This window comes from Rhynchophorus ferrugineus, unplaced genomic scaffold, assembly GCF_030347505.1.
Source record: "Rhynchophorus ferrugineus isolate W39M unplaced genomic scaffold, kcgeb_rfMv2 rfM2, whole genome shotgun sequence".
NCBI classification, from domain to species: Eukaryota; Metazoa; Arthropoda; class Insecta; order Coleoptera; family Curculionidae; genus Rhynchophorus; species Rhynchophorus ferrugineus.
In genome coordinates, this window is record NW_027472581.1 from 75919173 (window position 1) to 75945090 (window position 25918).

Here is a 25918-nt window from a genome sequence, read left to right on the forward strand (position 1 = left end):
ATGTATCAATTCAATATCGTAATAAACAAGTATTTCTTTGCAAATTCCTTCCAAAAATAGTAGTGAGTCTTCGGACAAACAATCGCATCGACAGCCACACATTTCGACCGACCGACCGACCTGACGAGCATTCTTACAGATTGAAGAGCTGATTTCAATATCAGTTTCGTATGCTCGGGTCCAAAAATTGAACAGAACTTGTGTTGTGGTCTATGTTCGAAGTTACTTCAGTTCAATAGAAAATTATTGGTTGAAAATTGGACACTCTTTCCCCGTAATTCGGAATTCAAATTAAATGAACAAGTTAAGCTCCCGAAAAAAAAAAAAACAACAACCATTCTTGTCAAAAAATTTAAATCTTTAGATATGTATCAAGCATGTTCGTCCCTCAAATACCCCAACTATCACATCGGAATCAGTTATACTTATTACCATTACCATCCTCTCAGCCCACGTCCAGGACCTCAACCAATTAGAACGAGCTTGAATTACATTTTATTTACGAAATGAAAATGTAAATAAGGGTAGAAATAAAGGTAAATAATATCCAAACCCGAGCAGCTTAACCGCGTTTAAATTAGCCGTCGTCGTGAAACTCGCATCCCTCTCCCGCCTCCCCAGGACCGCCGAAATATCCAAGACACGTACTACAATCTCGCCCATTAACACATTCATAGTAAAACGAATGCAATTATATCATCGAGATAATTGCGATATAAACTTCCATTTTGCCGCGGCAATAATCCGTAGATTTTTGCTTCGTAGGCACGTTATTAAACCGGGCGATTCCTCCAGAAATATTAACGGATCTAATTTAAAACATTATCGTCTAACGGCGAAGGTAATTTACCTAGAGATTCCCCGTTAAATCTCCGAGCTTAATTTGTGGATTCTCGTGGTTCGGGTTGGGTCGTCGCTGTCGTAAATTACGTGTTGTTTGCGTTGCAGTCGCAACCGTTTTCGATTCAATTTATCTCGTTCCTGTTTAAGTGCAATTATTTCGGTTTATTTCATATCGGGACCGAGGATTGCCGTTCGTTTGTGCGATAATTTTGCCGGTTCGTTTCTGACTTATTCGAGAGGTTAGATTGCGATAGTTAAAGGTTTTCTTAATTGTTAAGTTAGGTTAGGTTAGAGTTAAAGGTTAGATAACCATATAACAGCTCAATTGAAAAGTCCCCGGCCTGCCATAATAAAACACATTTTTTTGACACTGATTATAGCGACCCTCCGACTTTTCGATACCATTTTTATAGTACGATTTGTCCTTTGCTTCAAAATAAGCCTCAATTTTGTCGATCACCTCTTCATTCGACGAAAATTTATTCCCAGCATTTTTTATTATTCGAGCATTTTTTTTGTATATGCCCTCCGAATCCCGGGGAAACAGTTTCCAATTTTCAACCAATAAGTTGTTATTGATAGCCCGTAATTTCGAATATAGACCACTACACAAGTTCGGTTCAATTTTTGAACCTGAGCATACGAAACTGAAATTGAACTCAGCTCTTCAATCTGTGTATGAAGGTTAGTTCTAATTTTCGAATTCGTGTTTGGTGGCAGCACTGCGTTCTTATGACGACCGTCAGCTATATATTCTCAATATTGTTTTTGATGTAATAATAATTAAGATGAGATACAGATACCTTTTCTCTAGTATAACTACTGTAAGCTATTTTAGGCCGGATGAGAGTTCGGGTCAACTTTTGGACCCGAGTAGACGACAATGATTCTTAATGTTATTTGATGTCCTGAACTAAGATCTCTAATCCGTGTGTCAATATTGGATGTAGTTTTCGAGTTTGTGTATAGCGGCAGCATATATAACGGCATTCAGCCAACGACGTTGCATCAAAACATCATTTGGAACTATTTGGAATTGGGACTTGGATTCTGCAACTCTTTCTTTTGAAACAAAATAGTTTCTACGTTTATCAGCCCTACAAGACAAATACTAGGTCAATAGGCATAACAGGTCAATTGAAAAGTCCACAGCCTATCATAGTAAAACACATTTTTTTTTGGCAAAATTAGTTTTTTTATTGAACATAATTCCCTTTAAGGGTGATACACTGATTATAGCGACGCTCCAACTTTTTTGTAGTACCATTTGTCCTTTGCTTCAAAATAAGCCTTAGTTTCGCCGATCACCTCTTCATTCGACGAAAATGTCTTCCCAGCGAGCATTCTTTTGAGATCTGAGAACAGGAAATAGTCGCTGGTGGCCAGATCTGGAGAATACGGTGTATGAGGAGGCAATTCGAAGCCCAGTTCATGGATTTTTGACACGGTGCATTATCATTATGAAGTGGCACTTTCTCTTTCTTTAAATGCGACCGTTTTTCGGCGATTTTGTCCTTCGAACGGCCAAATAACGCTATGTAAAAGCTGTTGATGGTTCTTCGTTATTCAAGGTAGTCAATGAAAACTATACCATGTGCATTTTTTCACAGTAACAAAAGTTGCTTCACTCAAAATGCTATAATTCATAAAGTAATGATCCGACAGCTGTCAAATTTATACACGCATCTTTTGAGAGTTAGGCCGGGGACTTTTCAATTGACTTGTTAGTCTTAATAAATCTTCGAGTTAAACCAAACATGATATAAGTTATTCTCTATTAATTTCGATCTTTCTTATAATCTTAATTTGAACTCTTTAGATCTAGCTGTAGAGGTTCAAACTATTGCTCATCTATTCAGACTACCTTTTGATTACTTTTTGAAAGAATGATGTATATTATGAGGCTATCTATGAATTGACTTAAGATTTTTATATTTTCGCAAGAAGTGAGACGCTGCTCGAATAGATCACGACTCATATGTCCGAACAAGTGGTAATTAGACTTGTTTGTAATTTTTGTAGATAAATAGTTTTCAATAAGGGCGACGTTCAGATAGAATCAAATTAGCTATGTATGAGAAACGACGAAATTCTTTTTGGAATGTAAGCGATATTTTGGGGTGGGTGCTAACAATACTAAAATTTTGTCGTAAATTATGTGTTGTCTGCCCTGTAACAGCAGCCGTTTTCGATTTAAGTTATCCTGGTTCTATTTTAGTGGAATTATTTCGGTTTATTTCATGTAGGGACTGATGATTGCCGTTGGTTTGTTCCATAATTTTGCCGGTTCTTTTGTGACTTATTCGTTAGGTTAGATTGCCATTATTGGGCCAAAAAATATAAATATTCTCTAAATAATTAAAAAAGTAACCTACTTTTTAATACATTAAGAGCCAAAATGCAGTAAACCTTTAACATTATGTATCAATTTTAAACGTTTGTATAAAATAATTAAGAGGTTTTTTAATTTTTTAAAGAAATATCTGTATCTGCTTCTGTGGTCAATATTAATTTTAATCATTTCTTTCTAATTTTAATTAGGGCTCCTTAGATCGAACTATTTTTAGATGTATCTATAGAGGTTAATTCTTCAGTCACAGGCTAGGAAGCTAAGACTAAGAAGTTAAGAAGCTAAAATATTTCCAAATATGGCAAACTATGCATTTTTTTAATTCAAAACATTATTGTGAAACATCGGTACAATGTATTTTCTTAAAATTATTGTCCACTTTCAGGTAATTTACGGATTGAATCTCTAAAGAACGATTTAACTTTTGAGGTTATTGACGAATCGACCCATTTTTGTAAGAAGTGAGATAGTTTACGACTCACATATCAGGACTAATTGTAATCAGGTAACAAGGTCTGGAGAAGCACTCTGGTCTGGTGGGGTATGTATTCACCGGTTCTGCAACATATGGTCGAGCGTTCTCACGCCGAAGAATAACATTGTTGTATCTGTTGGGCTCAAACGGAACAGTTGAGGTCAATATCGTTTTCTATTGATGATTTTATCGAGTAATGCCTTCAAACCTTCGTCTTCAAACTTTTTGGGTGCCCAAAATCAGTACATTTAAAATGTCGATAGGCATGATAGATATACCTGATGATAAGCATGGATTACAGAAGTTGATGACGCTGGGTGTAACATAAATAAAATATTATTGCTTTATTCGATATTTAGAATTTGAAATATTTGCTTTTTTTTGATCCGAGAGACTTCATTTAAAGGCTTAGATTATATTTATGAATCGTACATAGAGAATGTTTTAAGAGCAGATCTTGATGAATAAGGTGATATTTTAAAGGTTCAGGTCTTAATAATAGCAGCTTGATCGCTACTATATCATATCCAAATGTTCGTCTTTCCATTTAAAATTACGATAGCGAATACAGGGTCACCGATATCCTATACTTACAATTATATCATTTGAATAGCCTATGAATTTACTTCACTAGTTTGCTTTACTAAAACAAGTGCTTCAAGATGATTCTGACTATATTTTCTAAGCTATATTTTCAGCACACTTCCATGTTACCCAACAGAGGATAGCAGATTTTCTATACTTACAATAATATCATTTGAATGCTCACTAATTTTACTATGTACTTCATGATGACTATATATGTTATATCTTTTAGCAGCTAGCTCAGAATTAGCTTGTTTTAATTGTCTATTCCTAACTGCATTTCCCTCTTTCTTTCTTATTGTGCTTGATTGAATTTAATTTAATTTAATTCTGTTGAACATGCTCGTCATTACTTTTATGTTACCCAATTTAAATTAAAATGTCAAACTGTCAATGTTTTCTTAACTGTTTTCTGCTGGTGTTACAATGTTACAACAACTGTTGAATTCAAAGTATTATCCAGCGATAGCAGTTAGTTTTTCCAAGTTTTCAAGCATTAAGTGGTAATCCGAAGGAACAATGTTTGGGTAATACTGTTTGCCGATTTGTATCATCTAATTATTACCAATAATGTTTGAAGAATTTTGCAGACATTTTTTGCCAGGTCAATTTTATAGGCTGAATGGCTTTCATGTTCGGATGCATTGTATTTCTTTTTAACTAAAATGAAACTAGAAGGAAAAATACGGTCTGATTTTAAAATGAATTTACAAAGTGGCAATACATTCGACGTCGACTATAATTAGATAATGGTGTTCTTTTTTGTGGAACGGTAAAAACTTATTCGTACAACAAATAGAATTGCAAAAAACTCTTCCTTTTATTCAATAATATTATTATTAATTGCAGAGCTTTCCAACGGATCGCGACATTTAGAAATTGCGGAGAAACACTTCCAGTTAATAGGTTTCTTTCTTGGCAGATTACTAATAACTTGACTGAAGAAAAAAAAGCGAAAAACTATAAATTGTATTAAGAGTTGGGCCAAGTAACAAAACGGGAAACTTTTTTGATTAATTATTGTCATGGAAACTTTTTCGAGACAAGTTAAATGAACGCCGATAGATTGACATTTCTAAAGAACTGTGCCAACTTTCGGACTCCATTGTCTCGGCGCCGGGAGACGTTGTTTCAAAGTGGAGGAAATGGCGATATTTTTTGATTGGAAAATCAGCCAAAAGTTCAGGATAAGAATATAAAAATGGAAGTATGGAATGTATTCGTTAGTGATTTTCGTAATATTAACAAGCTTTCAGTCCTGGAAACTTCTATTATATAATAAAGTTGACATATACCGGGGATAGATCTCAGCTTCTGTGATGGTTAAAAAAAGCGACTGGTGAGAGTGGTTGTGTCCACTGTAGTGAAAGTATACACAAAACATGGCAAAACATCATTGGCGAAGAGGAATAGTGGGCGTAACACAAAGTTATTTCTGACATAAATCGACGAATTAAATGTATAGCAACATGATTACATAAAACAACTAAGGAAAAGTTACAGTATAACTCAAGACACATTTAAGTAATGCTGTTTAGATAAAAATAATATGCTTACAGTATATTCATGGAAAATCCTTGATAACGAAACCCAATGCTAAGCTGAGAAAGAAGTGATAAAACGAAGACGATAAAACGAAGACGATAGTAACAAATCTATACATCCATACCTATACAAGTTTTGATTGGCTATTACTGCACATACGCACTTGATCTAATCTAACCTGAGGGTTTTCACAACTACCCGTCCTTTTCTATATACACGTTGTTGTTTACCACAGTTGTGGTCTGAAGTCATTTTTAGGTTAACTTTGTATTTACATTTTGTTGAGGTAATATAATCATTTCATAGGCAAAATTAGCGGTATATAATGAGAAAATAAGTGTATAAGGTATGAATTATTATTAAAATATTATCATTTTTTAACACTGATTTTGTAGATTGTTATGGAACAAATGATACATTTTTATGTTAAATAATATGGAAACAGAACTTATCTGAAGATATAGTAAAGGTAAGAATGAAAAATGGTCATGTTTGTATACCTTTTCTGTCTATTTGTTATTATACTTATATCTTTCAGATTTTACAGGTATTTCAAAAGAAGAAAAAAGTTAAATGTTTAAACAAAGTGTCATTAATTTTCAGCATAGTGTAAGTATTAGATGTACTTAGTAGGAAGTGGTTGGAATAAATTAATAACATAGGATTTGAAGTTTTGTGATTTTTTATTTCTTTTGGTTTATATAACACCTCAGAGCAGATAAATAAAGTCGAAATATTACATCATTTAACAAATTTTATTGCAATAAATAGAATAAAATAAACAAAGAAAATGCAATCTAAGCAATACACAGTTAGAGACATACACATAAACCACATAAATAATAAGCACTATATTATTATAATTGTATAATTTATAAGCACCACCTCTATGTTATTAATAATTTCGATTTGAGATTCTTGATAAACTGATTTAGAATCTGTAGATATATTTTTTATTCTGTTATCGATGCCATTTTCCTTATTTTCTCCTGCTTCTCACTGTGTTTTTTTAGAATGGTTTTTTTAATTTCTTATCTTGCAAATTAATCAATCTTCTCTCCCTGAGCACTAGCGACATTATCTGCAAAATAATTAGGTGCTTATTATCTGCTCATATATATATAATATATATATATGCTTGCATATAGCATTTTTATCGTATGCTCTGGACAGCTACACAGATACCTATATAAACAAATTATACACACCCTACAATACAAAGTTTTACAACTATTCTCGCAGATTTGATTGATATTTACATTGTATATTTTGTTGTAATATTTGACTTCAAATTTGCCTGAATTTTTTTGAACTGTATGTATTTTATACTTATTTTTTGTTCTGCTCTCTTATGGGCCCTTATAATTATACGATCCTGATAGATACTAGCGTTTGGTCTTTCAATGTTCAAAATCCTTTTCCAAATTATCAAGTCTCATCATTTAACGAATCTAACGGTTTTTCAATTGACACCCTAGCATTCCATCTCAGTGTATTTGTTTTTAATACATTGTTCAAAGATTCTACTGCCATATTTGTATTGATTCGAAATATCTTTTAAAATATTTGTAAAATCAGGAAGATATAAGTATTATAAATAACAAACAAAAAGACAGAAAACCATTACATAGTATTTAATATAAAAATATATCCTTTGTTCCATAACAATTTACAAAATTAGTGTTATAAAATAATAATATTTTACTAATAATTCATAACTTATACACTTATTTTCGCATTATCTGCTGCTAATTTTGCCTATGAAATAATTATACTACCTCAGCAAAATGTAAATACAAAGTTAACCTAAAAATTACTTCTAACCACAACTGTGGTAAACAACAAGGCGTATATAGAAAAAGACGTGTAATTGTGAAAACTCTCAGGTTAGATTAGATCAAGTGTGCATGTGCAGTTCTAGCCAATCAAAACTTGTATAGGCATGGATGTATAGTTTTTTTACTGTCGTGTATGAAACGATCATAAAACATTAGCACTTGATGATTGGGAGTATATGGCACAGTCCAATGGATTATCGTTTATATTGTTTCCTATAAACGGCCGGGTTTATGTGCGCAAAACCCCAAAAGAAGTCTACGATTCGGACTGTCTATTTTTTATTGTCAAGCATGGAGAAGTTTCGCTATGATTTGGGTGCCAATATTGTGGTCATCAGCTGGACATTCACATCACTGACCATGTTAGTGCCAATGAATATCTGGAAGTCCTCAGTGATGAAGTTCTTACTATGTATGGCTTATTGCTGCCAAACGCAGTCATATTCCAAAATTGTTATGTGTCCATAAATATAGTTTTAAATGATCAGTCTGGAATTAAGGGGCATTAGAACATCGTTAAATATCTTCCTGGACCAAAACAATTGCCAGACCCCAACATAATTAAACTATTAATCGGAGCACTATCTGGTATTAAATTAATACTAGGAAAATAATATCGCGCTACAGGTCTGACGATAGTATCAGCGATGTATCAGTTATACGATGTGCTGCTAAATTAGATGAGTATATGTATTTTGGTCAGCGATATCTATTGAAGAAAATGACAGACACTAATGTAATAAGTTACTGAGTTTTTCAGTGTATAAAGGCGCTAATCATGAAGACCTCAAATCTGTTGGCCAAACCCATTAAACATTTTTAGAAAATCGTGACTATTCTGGTCCCTCATATACCAAATATTGGTATTGGTTCCAAATATTTAAAAGTTGTGTTTTTGAGGACCTTGCGGATTGAATTAAGAAAAAAAACTCCGTTCAGTTTTACTTTCCAGATATTTATGTGCTAACAGAAAATACCGAAAGCAGCGAATAACACATAAATTGACAGAATTGGCAGAAAATATTATTTTGAACCATTTCAATATCGTGGTTTTATTGCTTTCCAGGATCAAACAAGAGTTTTCTACGGCATATTGTGACCGGCGGTGAGAATTGGATTCATTACGACAATCCCAACCGCAAAAACTGGTGATTTCGATGTCAATGCTGTGCATATGGTGAAGAACAATGTGTTGTCCGCTACGAGCTATTAAAATTGAATAAAACTGTAATTGCATTGATGTCTAGCAATCTCATTTGAATAAATTGAACCGCGTTTTGTTAAAAGAGAGATCAGTAATACAAATCACCGTGACAAATTATGATCATATGTTGCAAAAGTTGTGAAGGGTACACAGTTACAGCACCAGTCAAAAATTCTGCTGCATCTAGCATATACCCATCAGGCTTAGTGTCTTCTGATTATCACTTGTTGAGGTTGATTCAACGTGGCTTAGCCAAGAAGTGCGAAAATAAATCGATGATCGTTGCCCGACCAACATGGTTTATTATATACTAATTTTTCGCAATTTTTTGTAACCTTTGTAAAGTTAAAAATTAGTTAAAATAGACAGACAAACACCTAATGTTATAGAAAAAACGGCTTTATAGAGAGACAATTATTTCAGTGTGAGTTTCACACGAAGTGTGACGTGCCTAAACTATTTAGATGTATACAAGTCTTCTCAGCTTTCAGCTTGATACATTTTTCGCTAACTCTTCTGAATAAATGTTATTTTAAGAGAAAAAATTATGAGAATACATGTAAACACTTAATAACTTATGACACGTGTATATCACTTTTTCATTTGTATTATAAATCTAATTACTAATAGTACTATGATATCGGAATAAATTTAAATTTATTTAAATTAAAATTTATATTATTTAGACATATAACTGTGGAAAATAAAATAAAATCAATATGCAATTCTTCGCAAAAGAAAAAAAGCTTCTAGAACATTTTTAATAAAGCTCATTAGGACTTAGTTGGTGCAAATCCGTTTAGTATTTCGAATCGAGAGTCCAGCATTAAGAGCGCGAAAGAAGTATGAATTTTGGAAAAGTTTCCGCGAGAAGAATAGACTTTTAATGAATTTCTATGGGGGAGTTTGTCTTAAATTTGCTTCTGATTGTTTTCGTTTATCGGATTAGGAGTGAAAAGAATATTTTTTTAGCGCAGACCGGAAAGCGAATCCTTTGAATGAGAACGTTGGCCGAATCCCTCCGGTATTGTTATTCTGTTTTGTTTCGGGCTACAATGCTGAGATAAAACACGATATTAGAGGGAGCTTCTTTTAGTGGTTATAATTAAAATGTTAAAATATACAGTTTATAACTGTTGGTGAATAAATAACTGTTATATTGAAATGGTTGTCTTTTGTTATGTTATACTGCAGCATAGATGGTGTTAAAAAGTAGACAAAGTTACAACACGGTTGTTTGCATTAAAGAAGTTAATTCTCTATAAGAACAGTTAACTTTGGAAGCTTTTCAGCAGTGAAGAATAGGTGAAAGTAAATACAGGATAAATATGCCCACAAAACACCACATGAAGACAAGATATCCCTAATCAAACATTTAAAAAAATCGGCAAACTAAGCTGAACTCATATAGAATTTCATCTTTAGAAAATTGCCAAGCTGATGCAGTAAACTTTTTTAATTGGAATTGAGGTAAATTATTTATTTTTCTCCCAGTTAATATAATCCCATACATATATTTAAACTAATGTTCATCAATCACATATAATTATTAAATAATACCCCTCATTGATGGTTTGGTTCGATGAAAGGAATTTATAATTTACAATATCACGACAATCAAAGAAATCTGTCAAAACTTATTTTGACTTATTTAATTGTTGAACTTATCTTAATTTAGTTTAATTTAATGTACTTAATCTTGAGTAATAAGAAGTAATTCTTGAATATGGTTTATTGTCACATAAAACGACCGGCTTTTTCGTTCTCATATACTTTTACGTTCATATTTGCGGATAGGTTTATCATTTTAAATCATGTGAAGCCATTCTTCCAGCGGCTTTTCTATACTTATTTATGCGGGCATATATATCATATATATCATATATATCATATATATCATCACGTCTAAATATTTTAAGTCAGTTTTAAAAAGAGATGACTTCAACTGCCTTTTTCTTGGGATTAAGTATGTTTTTTTAGGAATACGTTTTGTAGGAATATCTTTAAATTTCAGCAAGCCTGCCTTTCATGTCAGTATTATAAAGTAACCACTTCTATACGGATAGATATATACTTCCTAAAAATATATATGGAGTACCACCACTGCAACCTTAAGTGAGAGGCTTGAAGAATAAAATCAGATGTATTCATGCAATCGTTACATAATTTTCGTTCCATCAAGACAAGGTGTCCAAACCAAATAATTAAAACACTTAATCAATTTCGATTCAACAGAAAATTATCGTCAACCAATTAAACCACTTAGTAGTTTATGAACAAGGCTTCATGCCAAACTTTATCGAAGGCTTGTGCTACATTTAAGAATATAGCTAAAAATACGTTTTTCACTTTCGCAGTCTTTTTCAATAACATCTGTTATTCGGTGGACCTAGTCAATTGTTGAATGCTTGTTAATAAAACCAAACTAGTATGTTTGTATTTTTGTTTGTACCAAACTAGGTTTTCTCTATATAAGATCGGTTTTATTCTTTTCAACAGGAGTTTTTCAAAATCTTTAGATATTACTGGCAGCAGTGATATAAGTATATAGGCTTTTATTTCGTTTGGTGACTTTCCAGATTTTACGATCATTATAATTTCCCCCATCTTCCAAATGTCTGGGGCATGTTTTAATCTAAATGCTGTATTGATCATGTTAGTGAGTTTTATAATTCTCTTTTTTGGTAGTTTTTGCAGTAACTCTCCTGTTATTAAATCATGGCCTGGGGATTTCCTGGGATTAATGTCAGTTTTAATAACTTTGATTAGCTCTTTCGGCGTGACTAATTCAATCATCGAATTTTCAGCTTCTATGTCCGGCAAATTATATTCAGTATTAGTTTCTTTTGGTTTGAAAGTTTTTTCTAGATATTCGGCAAATGCTTCTGCTTTTTGGTGATTGCCACGTGTCCAATTACCATATAGGTCTCTTATAGGTAGACTGTGTAGACCTGAGCGCTTTAGATATTTCGTGGCTTTCCTGAGTGAATAATCGGTTTCTTTGTCATCATCTGTCATTATCTGTTAAATTTCTCAGATAGTCATTTATGGATTTGTTTTTAATTTTCAGTATTTCTCTTTTGAGTTTTTTGAGGGGTACATATAGTTGAATTCGTTTGTTCAGCAAATCCTTCCCATTCTGTTCTCTTGTTTGTTAACGTTGGATCTCTTTCTTTTCCTATTATATTTTCACTCAACATCAGAATCACTGGTATATGATCTGAATTATTCTGAATGATTTAAATATTAGCTCAAAATATTCTTCGACTTTTATATAGTTGGATGTTATGTTTCTTACTATGAAGAAATCTAATAAGTATGGGGTTTTCTTTTTATCAATCGGCCAATAAGTTGGTTTTCCGGTTGACATGTAAATACATTTTAGGTTAGCAGTTCATTGCTTTAGTTCTTTTCATTTTGGATACCCATCTTGTATTTTTTGTATTGAAATCACTTCCAATTATAAATTTTTCGCCCAGGTTGCTTAGGATATTAAAATAATTTTTCCTTTTTTTGATTGTATCTTGCAGGATAATAAATTGCCGCTATTGTAACCCTGTATATGCTTGATCTAACCGTTACTGCTGTTAGCTGATTTTATGCTGTACTGAGCCCATGGTGGCAAATGTTTTTTTAAATTATTATTGCACTTCCTCCTCTTAGTTGGTTAGGTGTTAGCTGGATGTATGTTATAATAAAATTTATATCCTCTAAATTTTATAAAGGATTCTTTTGTCAAATGGGTTTCTGATATGGTATGGTAGCGTGTTGTTGCTGGATTCCATTAGCGTTCTCAATTACTCTTCGAATATCTTTATTTGTTATTTCTGGTTCTTGGGACCACAGGCTTAATGTTTTTCAATTCTTTCGGAAAAATATTCAGTAATTTTTTCCGGTCTGCCCAGCTTTGCTGTACGTTTAAATAGCAATTCATTGGTGGTTGCTTCATCTTCCTTTGTGTTTCTTTGGTTATTTTGACTGATTCTTTGTGCATAAGTCATTTCACCATTAACTTGGTTATATCTTTTCGGTTGTTTTTTTTTCAACCATTGTTTCTTGAGGTTTAACTTGAGCAACTTTTTTTCTCCTCTCTTGTAGTGTTTTAGCAACTACACACCCTCTATAACTTTCCGTATACGCTTCATTGCAGTTTGCACATTTTTCCCTAGCTTCTTTAAGTTTTCTACACTGTGCGGTGATATGTTTGGCTGAACATTTTACACATCTGGGTTCTTTTTTGTAGAATTTCTGTGTGTGTCCATGCAATTGGCATCTTTTGCATTGCGGTATTAATTTTGTTTTTTTAATAGTTTTGATTTTTATTTCTACCCCTAAAACCAAAAATGGTTTTGCTTACTATATGAATTTTTGTTTTGAAACATACATTGAAAGTCTTTATATGATGAGCCTATTTTCTGGCAGACTTATAACATAAAATTCTAAACATTAACCGATTCGAACACGAACTTAATCGCGTGAGAGAGTTTTGCGGTCGACGTCAGAGTGTAAATATTAGATGTACTTAGTAGGAAGTGGTTGGAATAAATTGATAACATAGGATTTGAAGTTTTGTGATTTGTTATTTCTTTCGGTTTATATAACACCTCAGAGCAGATAAATAAAGTCGAATTATTACATCATTTAACAAATTTTATTGTAATAAATGGAATAAAATAAATAAAGAAAGTGTAATCTAAGCAATACACATTTAGAGACATACACATAAACCACATAAATAATAAGCACTATATTATTATAATTGTATAATTTATAAGCACCACCTCTATGTTATTAATAATTTCGATTTGAGATTCTTGATAAACTGATTTAGAATCTGTAGATATATTTTTTATTCTGTTATCGATGCCATTTTCCTTATTTTCTCCTGCTTCTCACTGTGTTTTTTTAGAATGGTTTTTTTAATTTCTTATCTTGCAAATTAATCAATCTTCTCTCCCTGAGCACTAGCGACATTATCTGCAAAATAATTAGGTGCTTATTATCTGCTCATATATATATATATATATATATATATATATATATATATATATATATATATGCTTGCATATAGCATTTTTATCGTATGCTCTGGACAGCTACACAGATACCTATATAAACAAATTATACACACCCTACAATACAAAGTTTTACAACTATTCTCGTAGATTTGATTGATATTTACATTGTATATTTTGTTGTAATATTTGACTTCAAATTTGCCTGCATTTTTTTGAACTGTGTGTATTTTATACTTATTTTTTGTTCTGCTTTCTTATGAGCCCTTTTAATTGTACGATCCTGATAGATACTAGAGTTTAGTCTTTCAATGTTCAAAATCCTTTTCCAAATTATCAAGTCTCATCATTTAACGAATCTAACGGTTTTTCAATTGACACCCTAGCATTCCATCTCAGTGTATTTGTTTTTAATACATTGTTCAAAGATTCTACTGCCATATTTGTATTGATTCGAAATATCTTTTAAAATATTTGTAAAATCAGGAAGATATAAGTATTATAAATAACAAACAAAAAGACAGAAAACCATTACATAGTATTTAACATAAAAATATATCCTTTGTTCCATAACAATTTACAAAATTAGTGTTATAAAATAATAATATTTTACTAATAATCCATAACTTATACACTTATTTTCGCATTATCTGCTGCTAATTTTGCTTATGAAATAATTATATTATCTTAGCAAAATGTAAATACAAAGTTAACCTAAAAATTACTTCTAACCACAACTGTGGTAAACAACAAGGCGTATATAGAAAAAGACGTGTAATTGTGAAAACTCTCAGGTTAGATTAGATCAAGTGTGCATGTGCAGTTCTAGCCAATCGAAACTTGTATAGGCATGGATGTATAGTTTTTTTACTGTCGTGTATGAAACGATCATAAAACATTAGCACTTGATGATTGGGAGTATATGGCACAGTCCAATGGATTATCGTTTATATTGTTTCCTATAAACGGCCGGGTTTATGTGCGCAAAACCCCAAAAGAAGTCTACGATTCGGACTGTCTATTTTTTATTGTCAAGCATGGAGAAGTTTCGCTATGATTTGGGTGCCAATATTGTGGTCATCAGCTGGACATTCACATCACTGACCATGTTAGTGCCAATGAATATCTGGAAGTCCTCAGTGATGAAGTTCTTACTATGTATGGCTTATTGCTGCCAAACGCAGTCATATTCCAAAATTGTTATGTGTCCATAAATATAGTTTTAAATGATCAGTCTGGAATTAAGGGGCATTAGAACATCGTTAAATATCTTCCTGGACCAAAACAATTGCCAGACCCCAACATAATTAAACTATTAATCGGAGCACTATCTGGTATTAAATTAATACTAGGAAAATAATATCGCGCTACAGGTCTGACGATAGTATCAGCGATGTATCAGTTATACGATGTGCTGCTAAATTAGATGAGTATATGTATTTTGGTCAGCGATATCTATTGAAGAAAATGACAGACACTAATGTAATAAGTTACTGAGTTTTTCAGTGTATAAAGGCGCTAATCATGAAGACCTCAAATCTGTTGGCCAAACCCATTAAACATTTTTAGAAAATCGTGACTATTCTGGTCCCTCATATACCAAATATTGGTATTGGTTCCAAATATTTAAAAGTTGTGTTTTTGAGGACCTTGCGGATTGAATTAAGAAAAAAAACTCCGTTCAGTTTTACTTTCCAGATATTTATGTGCTAACAGAAAATACCGAAAGCAGCGAATAACACATAAATTGACAGAATTGGCAGAAAATATTATTTTGAACCATTTCAATATCGTGGTTTTATTGCTTTCCAGGATCAAACAAGAGTTTTCTACGGCATATTGTGACCGGCGGTGAGAATTGGATTCATTACGACAATCCCAACCGCAAAAACTGGTGATTTCGATGTCAATGCTGTGCATATGGTGAAGAACAATGTGTTGTCCGCTACGAGCTATTAAAATTGAATAAAACTGTAATTGCATTGATGTCTAGCAATCTCATTTGAATAAATTGAACCGCGTTTTGTTAAAAGAGAGATCAGTAATACAAATCACCGTGACAAATTATGATCATATGTTGCAAAAGTTGTGAAGGGTACACAGTTACAGCACCAGTCAAAAATTCTGCTGCATCTAGCATATACCCATCAGGCTTAGTGTCTTCTGATTATCACTTGTTGAGGTTGATTCAACGTGGCTTAGCCAAGAAGTGCGAAAATAAATCGATGATCGTTGCCCGACCAACATGGTTTATTATATACTAATTTTTCGCAATTTTTTGTAACCTTTGTAAAGTTAAAAATTAGTTAAAATAGACAGACAAACACCTAATGTTATAGAAAAAACGGCTTTATAGAGAGACAATTATTTCAGTGTGAGTTTCACACGAAGTGTGACGTGCCTAAACTATTTAGATGTATACAAGTCTTCTCAGCTTTCAGCTTGATACATTTTTCGCTAACTCTTCTGAATAAATGTTATTTTAAGAGAAAAAATTATGAGAATACATGTAAACACTTAATAACTTATGACACGTGTATATCACTTTTTCATTTGTATTATAAATCTAATTACTAATAGTACTATGATATCGGAATAAATTTAAATATATTTAAATTAAAATTTATATTATTTAGACATATAACTGTGGAAAATAAAATAAAATCAATATGCAATTCTTCGCAAAAGAAAAAAAGCTTCTAGAACATTTTTAATAAAGCTCATTAGGACTTAGTTGGTGCAAATCCGTTTAGTATTTCGAATCGAGAGTCCAGCATTAAGAGCGCGAAAGAAGTATGAATTTTGGAAAAGTTTCCGCGAGAAGAATAGACTTTTAATGAATTTCTATGGGGGAGTTTGTCTTAAATTTGCTTCTGATTGTTTTCGTTTATCGGATTAGGAGTGAAAAGAATATTTTTTTAGCGCAGACCGGAAAGCGAATCCTTTGAATGAGAACGTTGGCCGAATCCCTCCGGTATTGTTATTCTGTTTTGTTTCGGGCTACAATGCTGAGATAAAACACGATATTAGAGGGAGCTTCTTTTAGTGGTTATAATTAAAATGTTAAAATATACAGTTTATAACTGTTGGTGAATAAATAACTGTTATATTGAAATGGTTGTCTTTTGTTATGTTATACTGCAGCATAGATGGTGTTAAAAAGTAGACAAAGTTACAACACGGTTGTTTGCATTAAAGAAGTTAATTCTCTATAAGAACAGTTAACTTTGGAAGCTTTTCAGCAGTGAAGAATAGGTGAAAGTAAATACAGGATAAATATGCCCACAAAACACCACATGAAGACAAGATATCCCTAATCAAACATTTAAAAAAATCAGCAAACTAAGCTGAACTCATATAGAATTTCATCTTTAGAAAATTGCCAAGCTGATGCAGTAAACTTTTTTAATTGGAATTGAGGTAAATTATTTATTTTTCTCCCAGTTAATATAATCCCATACATATATTTAAACTAATGTTCATCAATCACATATAATTATTAAATAATACCCCTCATTGATGGTTTGGTTCGATGAAAGGAATTTATAATTTACAATATCACGACAATCAAAGAAATCTGTCAAAACTTATTTTGACTTATTTAATTGTTGAATCTTATCTTATCTTATCTTTAATTGTTAAACTTATCTTAATTTAGTTTAATTTAATGTACTTAATCTTGAGTAATAAGAAGTAATTCTTGAATATGGTTTATTGTCACATAAAACGACCGGCTTTTTCGTTCTCATATACTTTTACGTTCATATTTGCGGATAGGTTTATCATTTTAAATCATGTGAAGCCATTCTTCCAGCGGCTTTTCTATACTTATTTATGCGGGCATAGATTATATATCATCACGTCTAAATATTTTAAGTCAGTTTTAAAAAGAGATGACTTCAACTGCCTTTTTCTTGGGATTAAGTATGTTTTTTTAGGAATACGTTTTGTAGGAATATCTTTAAATTTCAGCAAGCCTGCCTTTCATGTCAGTATTATAAAGTAACCACTTCTATACGGATAGATATATACTTCCTAAAAATATATATGGAGTACCACCACTGCAACCTTAAGTGAGAGGCTTGAAGAATAAAATCAGATGTATTCATGCAATCGTTACATAATTTTCGTTCCATCAAGACAAGGTGTCCAAACCAAATAATTAAAACACTTAATCAATTTCGATTCAACAGAAAGTTATCGTCAACCAATTATACCAATTAGTAGTTTATGAACAAGGCTTCATGCCAAACTTTATCGAAGGCTTGTGCTACATTTAAGAATATAGCTAAAAATACGTTTTTCACTTTCGCAGTCTTTTTCAATAACATCTGTTATTCGGTGGACCTAGTCAATTGTTGAATGCTTGTTAATAAAACCAAACTAGTATGTTTGTATTTTTGTTTGTACCAAACTAGGTTTTCTCTATATAAGATCGGTTTTATTCTTTTCAACAGGAGTTTTTCAAAATCTTTAGATATTACTGGCAGCAGTGATATAAGTATATAGGCTTTTATTTCGTTTGGTGACTTTCCAGATTTTACGATCATTATAATTTCCCCCATCTTCCAAATGTCTGGGGCATGTTTTAATCTAAATGCTGTATTGATCATGTTAGTGAGTTTTATAATTCTCTTTTTTGGTAGTTTTTGCAGTAACTCTCCTGTTATTAAATCATGGCCTGGGGATTTCCTGGGATTAATGTCAGTTTTAATAACTTTGATTAGCTCTTTCGGCGTGACTAATTCAATCATCGAATTTTCAGCTTCTATGTCCGGCAAATTATATTCAGTATTAGTTTCTTTTGGTTTGAAAGTTTTTTCTAGATATTCGGCAAATGCTTCTGCTTTTTGGTGATTGCCACGTGTCCAATTACCATATAGGTCTCTTATAGGTAGACTGTGTAGACCTGAGCGCTTTAGATATTTCGTGGCTTTCCTGAGTGAATAATCGGTTTCTTTGTCATCATCTGTCATTATCTGTTAAATTTCTCAGATAGTCATTTATGGATTTGTTTTTAATTTTCAGTATTTCTCTTTTGAGTTTTTTGAGGGGTACATATAGTTGAATTCGTTTGTTCAGGTTCAGCAAATCCTTCCCATTCTGTTCTCTTGTTTGTTAACGTTGGATCTCTTTCTTTTCCTATTATATTTTCACTCAACATCAGAATCACTGGTATATGATCTGAATTATTCTGAATGATTTAAATATTAGCTCAAAATATTCTTCGACTTTTATATAGTTGGATGTTATGTTTCTTACTATGAAGAAATCTAATAAGTATGGGGTTTTCTTTTTATCAATCGGCCAATAAGTTGGTTTTCCGGTTTCCGGTTTCCGGTTGACATGTAAATACATTTTAGGTTAGCAGTTCATTGCTTTAGTTCTTTTCATTTTGGATACCCATCTTGTATTTTTTGTATTGAAATCACTTCCAATTATAAATTTTTCGCCCAGGTTGCTTAGGATATTAAAATAATTTTTCCTTTTTTTGATTGTATCTTGGAGGACAATAAATTGCCGCTATTGTAACCCTGTATATGCTTGATCTAACCGTTACTGCTGTTAGCTGATTTTATGCTGTACTGAGCCCATGGTGGCAAATGTTTTTTTAAATTATTATTGCACTTCCTCCTCTTAGTTGGTTAGGTGTTAGCTGGATGTATGTTATAATAAAATTTATATCCTCTAAATTTTATAAAGGATTCTTTTGTCAAATGGGTTTCTGATATGGTATGATAGCGTGTTGTTGCTGGATTCCATTAGCGTTCCAAATTACTCTTCGAATATCTTTATTTGTTATTTCTGGTTCTTGGGACCACAAGCTTAATGTTTTTCAATTCTTTCGGAAAAATATTCAATAATTTTTTCCGGTCTGCCCAGCTTTGCTATACATTTAAATAGCAATTCATTGGTGGTTGCTTCATCTTCCTTTGTGTTTCTTTGGTTATTTTGACTGATTCTTTGTGCATAAGTCATTTCACCATTAACTTGGTTATATCTTTTCAGTTGTTCTTTTCAACCATTGTTTCTTGAGGTTTAACTTGAGCAACTTTTTTTCTCCTCTCTTGTAGTGTTTTAGCAACTACACACCCTCTATAACTTTCCGTATACGCTTCATTACAGTTTGCACATTTTGCCCTAGCTTCTTTAAGTTTTCTACACTGTGCGGTGATATGTTTGGCTGAACATTTTACACATCTGGATTCTCTTTTGTAGAATTTCTGTGTGTGTCCATGCAATTGGCATCTTTTGCATTGCGGTATTAATTTTGTTTTTTTAATAGTTTTGATTTTTATTTTTACGCCTAAAACTAAAAATGGTTTTGCTTACTATATGAATTTTGGTTTTGAAACTTACATTGAAAGTCTTTGTATGATGAGCCTATTTTCTGGCAGACTTATAACATAAAATTCTAAACATTAACCGATTCGAACAGGAACTTAATCGCGTGAGAGAGTTTTGCGGTCGACGTCAGAGTGCGAGGGAAAAAAATGACGCGACTTTATTCGATGTAAAATTCAAATATCCCAAGTTAGATTACGGTCCGTGCAGCTAACGGTCTTGTAAAACTGTTTAAGGCAAACTTTAGCCAATCTGTTCGGTTTGGCGATCTTGGTCTAATGCGGCTGTTTTCGCTTAATTGTCCATTTAAATAAAATACGCGCCCTGTCCCCGTTTTATTAAATCTTTTAATGGGGCGGCGGGAGCGCCACTGAATTTTTACCAGCGCCGGTTTAAATGGCATTCCCGGAAAGTTATAAATACACTCGTTTAGTTCTTCTGCAGTTCATTTGTACGTATTTTGCGGTAAATGCGGTAATTTGTTCTTAGTTTTTGGACGATTTATGATTTCATTTTATTTTCACCAACTTGCATTGTTTCTAATATTATTACGTTACAAATATCGTCAATCGCCAAGAATTACGGTCATATAATATGTATACATATAATCTATGATATTGTTGAAAGAGTAGTTAATAGTAGGTCTCATGAGAAGTTTTTCTCTGCTTTCTGTTCTTCATTCTGCTAAGCTATCTGCTCTCAATGATGCATTGTTTTAATCATCATCATTAACTCTTAGTTGGTGCTTGGTTAGAGTTATATCCACTTTTGTTGATGATGCAGACCTCATGAATGTATTCAATGTATTTTTATGACTGAGGACATGCTTTGTTCTTCGATCCTATATTGAATGGTAAGTTTTAATCGAATAAGTTACGTTCTGACGTGATCTCTGGGAAATTTATACAGAATTTGTATTAAGCATTTTATTGAATTATTTGGACGAATGTCATTTGATCATTAGATCTATTTAAAAAAGTGTGTCTTTTAATAAGTCGAACAATTTTAATGGAAAATGACATCAGGTAGATGAGGAAGCCGCTGTAAAATATACAGTGAATATAGACAATAAAATATAATAGAAACGATTATATAATAAATAACACAATATTACAAATTTGGATCAACTTTTGGATCCGAATGGATGAGAACAATTCTTAACGTTATTTAAGGTCTTGAGCTCAGATCTTCAACCTTTATGTCAATATTGATTTTAGTTTTCGAGTTCGCGAATGGTGACAACATTTATAATAGCTGTCAGCTGACAAAATTGCATTAAACATCATTTAATTTGTTTTTGTGCTGCGACTGTGCTTCGGAACATGTGTAAATGAAGATACAACGTTGCAAAGTTGATTCAAAGTATTTTACGTATGCGGATGTTATATGATCGGTAAATGTAGAAAAGTCATGACCAAGATGCATATTTGCAGTATTTTGGGTTTGATGCAGTAATCACTGACAAACATGACAATCGAATTTGCTGTCTAATGCGTGCAGAACAAAGCTGTACAAGTTGTCACTTGGTGTAAATGTATGCTTTTATTGATGATTTCCTCTTTTGTGCGATGAATGTTCGAAAACTAATGTCTTTCGCAATGTATACGAAATGTTTAACGCCTGATGAAGCAGCAGCATGGTTTCAAAGTGTTGTTCACAACTTTCTTGGTTGCCACAATTCACCGGCATACAAGTACATAATCGACAATTTTTTGCAAAATTACCACAAGGTAAAGCTCGAATGTCTATTAAAATGCATTTACTGCGCTCACATGTTATTTTTTTCCCATAAAACTTACGCGACATGAGCCACTAGCAGGAGTTGTGGCTACACCAAGATATAGTGAAAATCGAAAGGTGATAATAAGGATTTTGGGACGAAGACCGATGGGACTATGTAAGCTTCAAACTTTTCAACTCGAGAAATTTTATAAAGTTAGTTGCTGACTCGGATTCTTCCCTCTAATTTGCCTTATAACGAACTTTTGGTTCCTCAGGTCCAAAACCATATATACTTGCGTAATTATGGATTAATTAAGAAATAATTATTAAGAATTAATTCCTAGGAAATTTTATTCTTTACACCAACTAGTAATAGTGATATATAAAATTTATGAATTTCAACATGTAAACGCCGCTCTTCTATAAAACTCTTTTAAGCTGATTTTACACAATGCTTGTTTTTATGATATTAGCGTGTTCTTTATTGTATGTTAGCAAGAGGGCTAAAACGCCACATACAAAAAGATAGAACGTTTCTTTGATCACGTATTAATAAAAGGGAACAATTAAACAGCTCGTAATGCCCCAATAAATTCCTGAAAAGGGTCGTCGTAGAAACAATAGAAAAAATCTATTTAATTTCCTTTTTGCCAATTCCAGGACCTAAATATTTACTCAACTAGGAGAGGGTATCGAAGGCCGGTGAGATATAAATTTAATTGTTTATCCAATGTTTACGTCTTCGTCTGGCGTCGTTAAGTGGTCGCTTAGTATTTTGTAACAAAAGTAATGTAATGACATGCGAAAGAGATCTACAATCTAGATCTAGAACTAGTAGTAAATATTGACTGTTTATAAAACATATCTTAAATTGTTTCTTTATAAATTAGGTGTTTAGTTGGACATAGGGTGAGTGATTCCATATATTCTGATTCATTTTAATTGGCACTTATTAAGAATAATTGATGCAATATTGTGTTGGTGACTCTCCCGTGCCAACACACGACATTTCACATTTGTTATTGTCATATTAAGTTTTGCTGTAGTATTTGTCATTACAATATATCACAGAAAACTTTTGGTATTTTAAATGGCAAACAAAGAAACAGCAATGTTGAAATGATTCAAAATGGCATTTTCATTCAATTTGTATGGTGATTTTTTCTTTGTTTTGAATCTTTCTCACCTTATTCAGACGTCTATAAACAGCCATCTGAAAGATATTTCAGAGTTTGAGTTGAATTTTGTCTAATAAGTCCTGCGATTCATTGTCTTCGAATATTCTTGGACCTTGAGACCGTTCCTTGGCATTATTATCAAAATAGCCAACTTTTAAATCGTTGACACTAAAACCGACAATTAGGATACGACGAAGCAACATCTCCATAGTTTTGTAGCACTCTTTAAGGGGCATCAACAGCAGATTTTAAAGTTTACGTCCGTTGAACATCTGTATCCACAGAATAAGTCAATAATGTAGAAACATTTATGTAGAAAAGTTTCAAAAACCAATTTAACAGTTAGGTTAGGTTGTTTGATAGTTGGTAGTACTTGCATCACCTGTTCAAACCAGTTAATATGCACATTATTTTTTGTGTTTCAGTTTGTACACATTTATAAGGAAGCTTCGCTTGTAGCTTCGCTCGTAGCTTCGGCAAAAAGGAGGATAGGCATTATTTAGAATATGAATACCGAATGGAAAAAGCTAATAAATTAAAGAAGTTTAACGAAATGTCTTTTCAAAATAATTCTGCCGATTCAACAGAGGAAACATTATTCTTACTACTTCTTATTATAACTTACTAAAAGTTAAAAATATGAAAGTGGTATATTATATAGTCATATAAAATCATCAAATCTCAATACAAGTTATGTTAGGTCTAATAGTTCAATAAAAGTTTTCAAAAGACTAATGCATATATATTTGTTTGCGCTACTAGAATACAGTGATCGGTCATTTCTAAGACCTTTTTTAGGCATAAATGTATCTTCTCCATTATTTTCCTTTTTATTTTCTTATTGGTTTTGAGCTATAATGTTTAATAAATATTATAGTTTTCTAATGTTTTATTTTTTGAATTTTCTATATATTTCTTTGTCACTTTATATTATATTAACCTAATATTAATAGTCAGCAGGTTCCAAAACTAACTAATAAAACGGTTGACTTAGTATATGAACAAATGAACGTGCTGTAGACGTTGAGAAACCAATTCTACACTTATTGTAGTGTTTAGGACAAATAACTATAGTTTTGCTCACTTTTTTCAAAAATGATCATTCTATAACAGTAGTACTTGGAATTGCAACAAAGGAAGCGTTCAGACGAGGTATCCTTGTCATTATGGATATTTCTGTTTAAAAAACTATTACAAATTATATTATTTTTTGTTCACTTAGTTGTTTTAGAAGTTTGTTGTTATTGAGTAAGGATATCAATCAAGTACTTCAAATTTCCTATTCTCGCCTATATTCCTTCAGTTTAATTTCCAAATGTTTTGGCTGTAGATATACCGTACCACGGCATTTTAATGTGTAACAAGTAGTTCTTCGAACTTTAAACTAGGTTTATGCGTTTCAGGGATTAGGCAGGATTAATATTCTAAAAAGATGTTTTTGGCACGATGAAAACACAATGGTCATGATGCCAATAAAAACATATCATAGTTCTAAAGTGATTTAAAATACTAATAAAATTGCTATAGCTACAAGGGTCTATTAAACCTATGAATTATATCTAACACTTCAGAAAAGTACCTAAACATTACACTTGATTAGTAAGAATATATGCTGCATAGCCACATATTAATAATTTATTGTTACTCCTTAGGATATTTCTTGAACTTCATGAAATTTGATCTTATTAAGAAATATATATTAATATTTATGCAGTTGTAAAAAAATATTTCAAAAATTAATTTATCTTGTCCAGTATCACTTCTTCTATCATCAGTACTTGAGACAAGTTCCTTGAGAGGACGTCGTACATTAATGAATAAATTTAGGCGTAGGCAGTCTCGGCGAGTTAATTGCGAACAGTAAAAAGCCGACATTAAACAAAATGAAAATCTGATTTAGTTATGAGGCTATGGAGCCGGGACGGTTTTGCTTACCTCTGCGTTTTTAAAGTTAATATTAGTCCGAATGGTCCTCTGGTGTAGAGGCTGAACGGGGCGGGCATTATTTCCCAACGGGGCCTTTGGCGCATCTGCGGAGCCTTGCATTAATTTACGAAGCTGGTAGAGCTGAAAATCAGAAATAAGGAATGTTTAGAGGGCAGGAATTTTCTTTTTAGGTTTTTTAGTTGGAATAAGTCAGATTTTGATTTGGAACAGAAATTATATATAAACGAGTGCATTTGACGCTTCAGAACATTTTGTCCCACGGAGGCTATTTGTTTATTTTATATTTAGTTGAAAGTTTCGTTTCGGCAAAAAATGGAACTGAATCGTGAAAATTTTCGTGTGATTTTTTTTACGATTTTCGACGTGGATTTTCACAACAAGATTCCATCAATCAACTTGATTTGACTTTTGGCGATGAAGCTCCATCAAAAGCCACAGCGTATCTGATTTAGTGAATTCAATCGTCATCGTCAGAAAACATCGGCTGTGCGCGAAATGATTAAGCAAGATCATCATGTCACCTATTGTGGGATTGAGGCATCCCTAAGTATTAGTTCCACCGGCATATATGCGATTTTACATGACCACTTAGCTGTAAGAAAGTTATGGGGTGTTGTGCGAGCTCTCAAACAAGAAGCTATTTGAGCACTCAAAACATCGAATTGATGGGCCGGACTCAGCCCTGATTTGGCACCCAATAACTTCTTTTTGTTCCCATCCCTGAAGAATAAACTACGTGGTCAACGATTTTCATCGCCCGAAGAAGCTATTGAAGCGCTCAAAAGTCATGTTTGAGGTGTCTTTCATTCGGAATGTTATAAATGCGTTGGAAATTGATTAAACTGTATCGATCACTGTGGCTAGTGTTTTG

At 32.5% G+C, this 25918-nt stretch overlaps 1 protein-coding gene across 1 annotated transcript in view; it reads right to left on the reverse strand.

Annotated features, from left to right (window-relative positions):
- The window catches only part of CARPA (Carbonic anhydrase-related protein A), a 626351-nt gene that overhangs the window by 22450 nt on the left and 577983 nt on the right, over nt 1-25918 (reverse strand). Inside the window, exon 8 of the mRNA XM_076394854.1 lies at nt 25036-25167. Within this exon, the coding sequence (XP_076250969.1) occupies nt 25036-25167 (132 nt within the window). The remainder of the gene's footprint in view (nt 1-25035; nt 25168-25918) is intronic.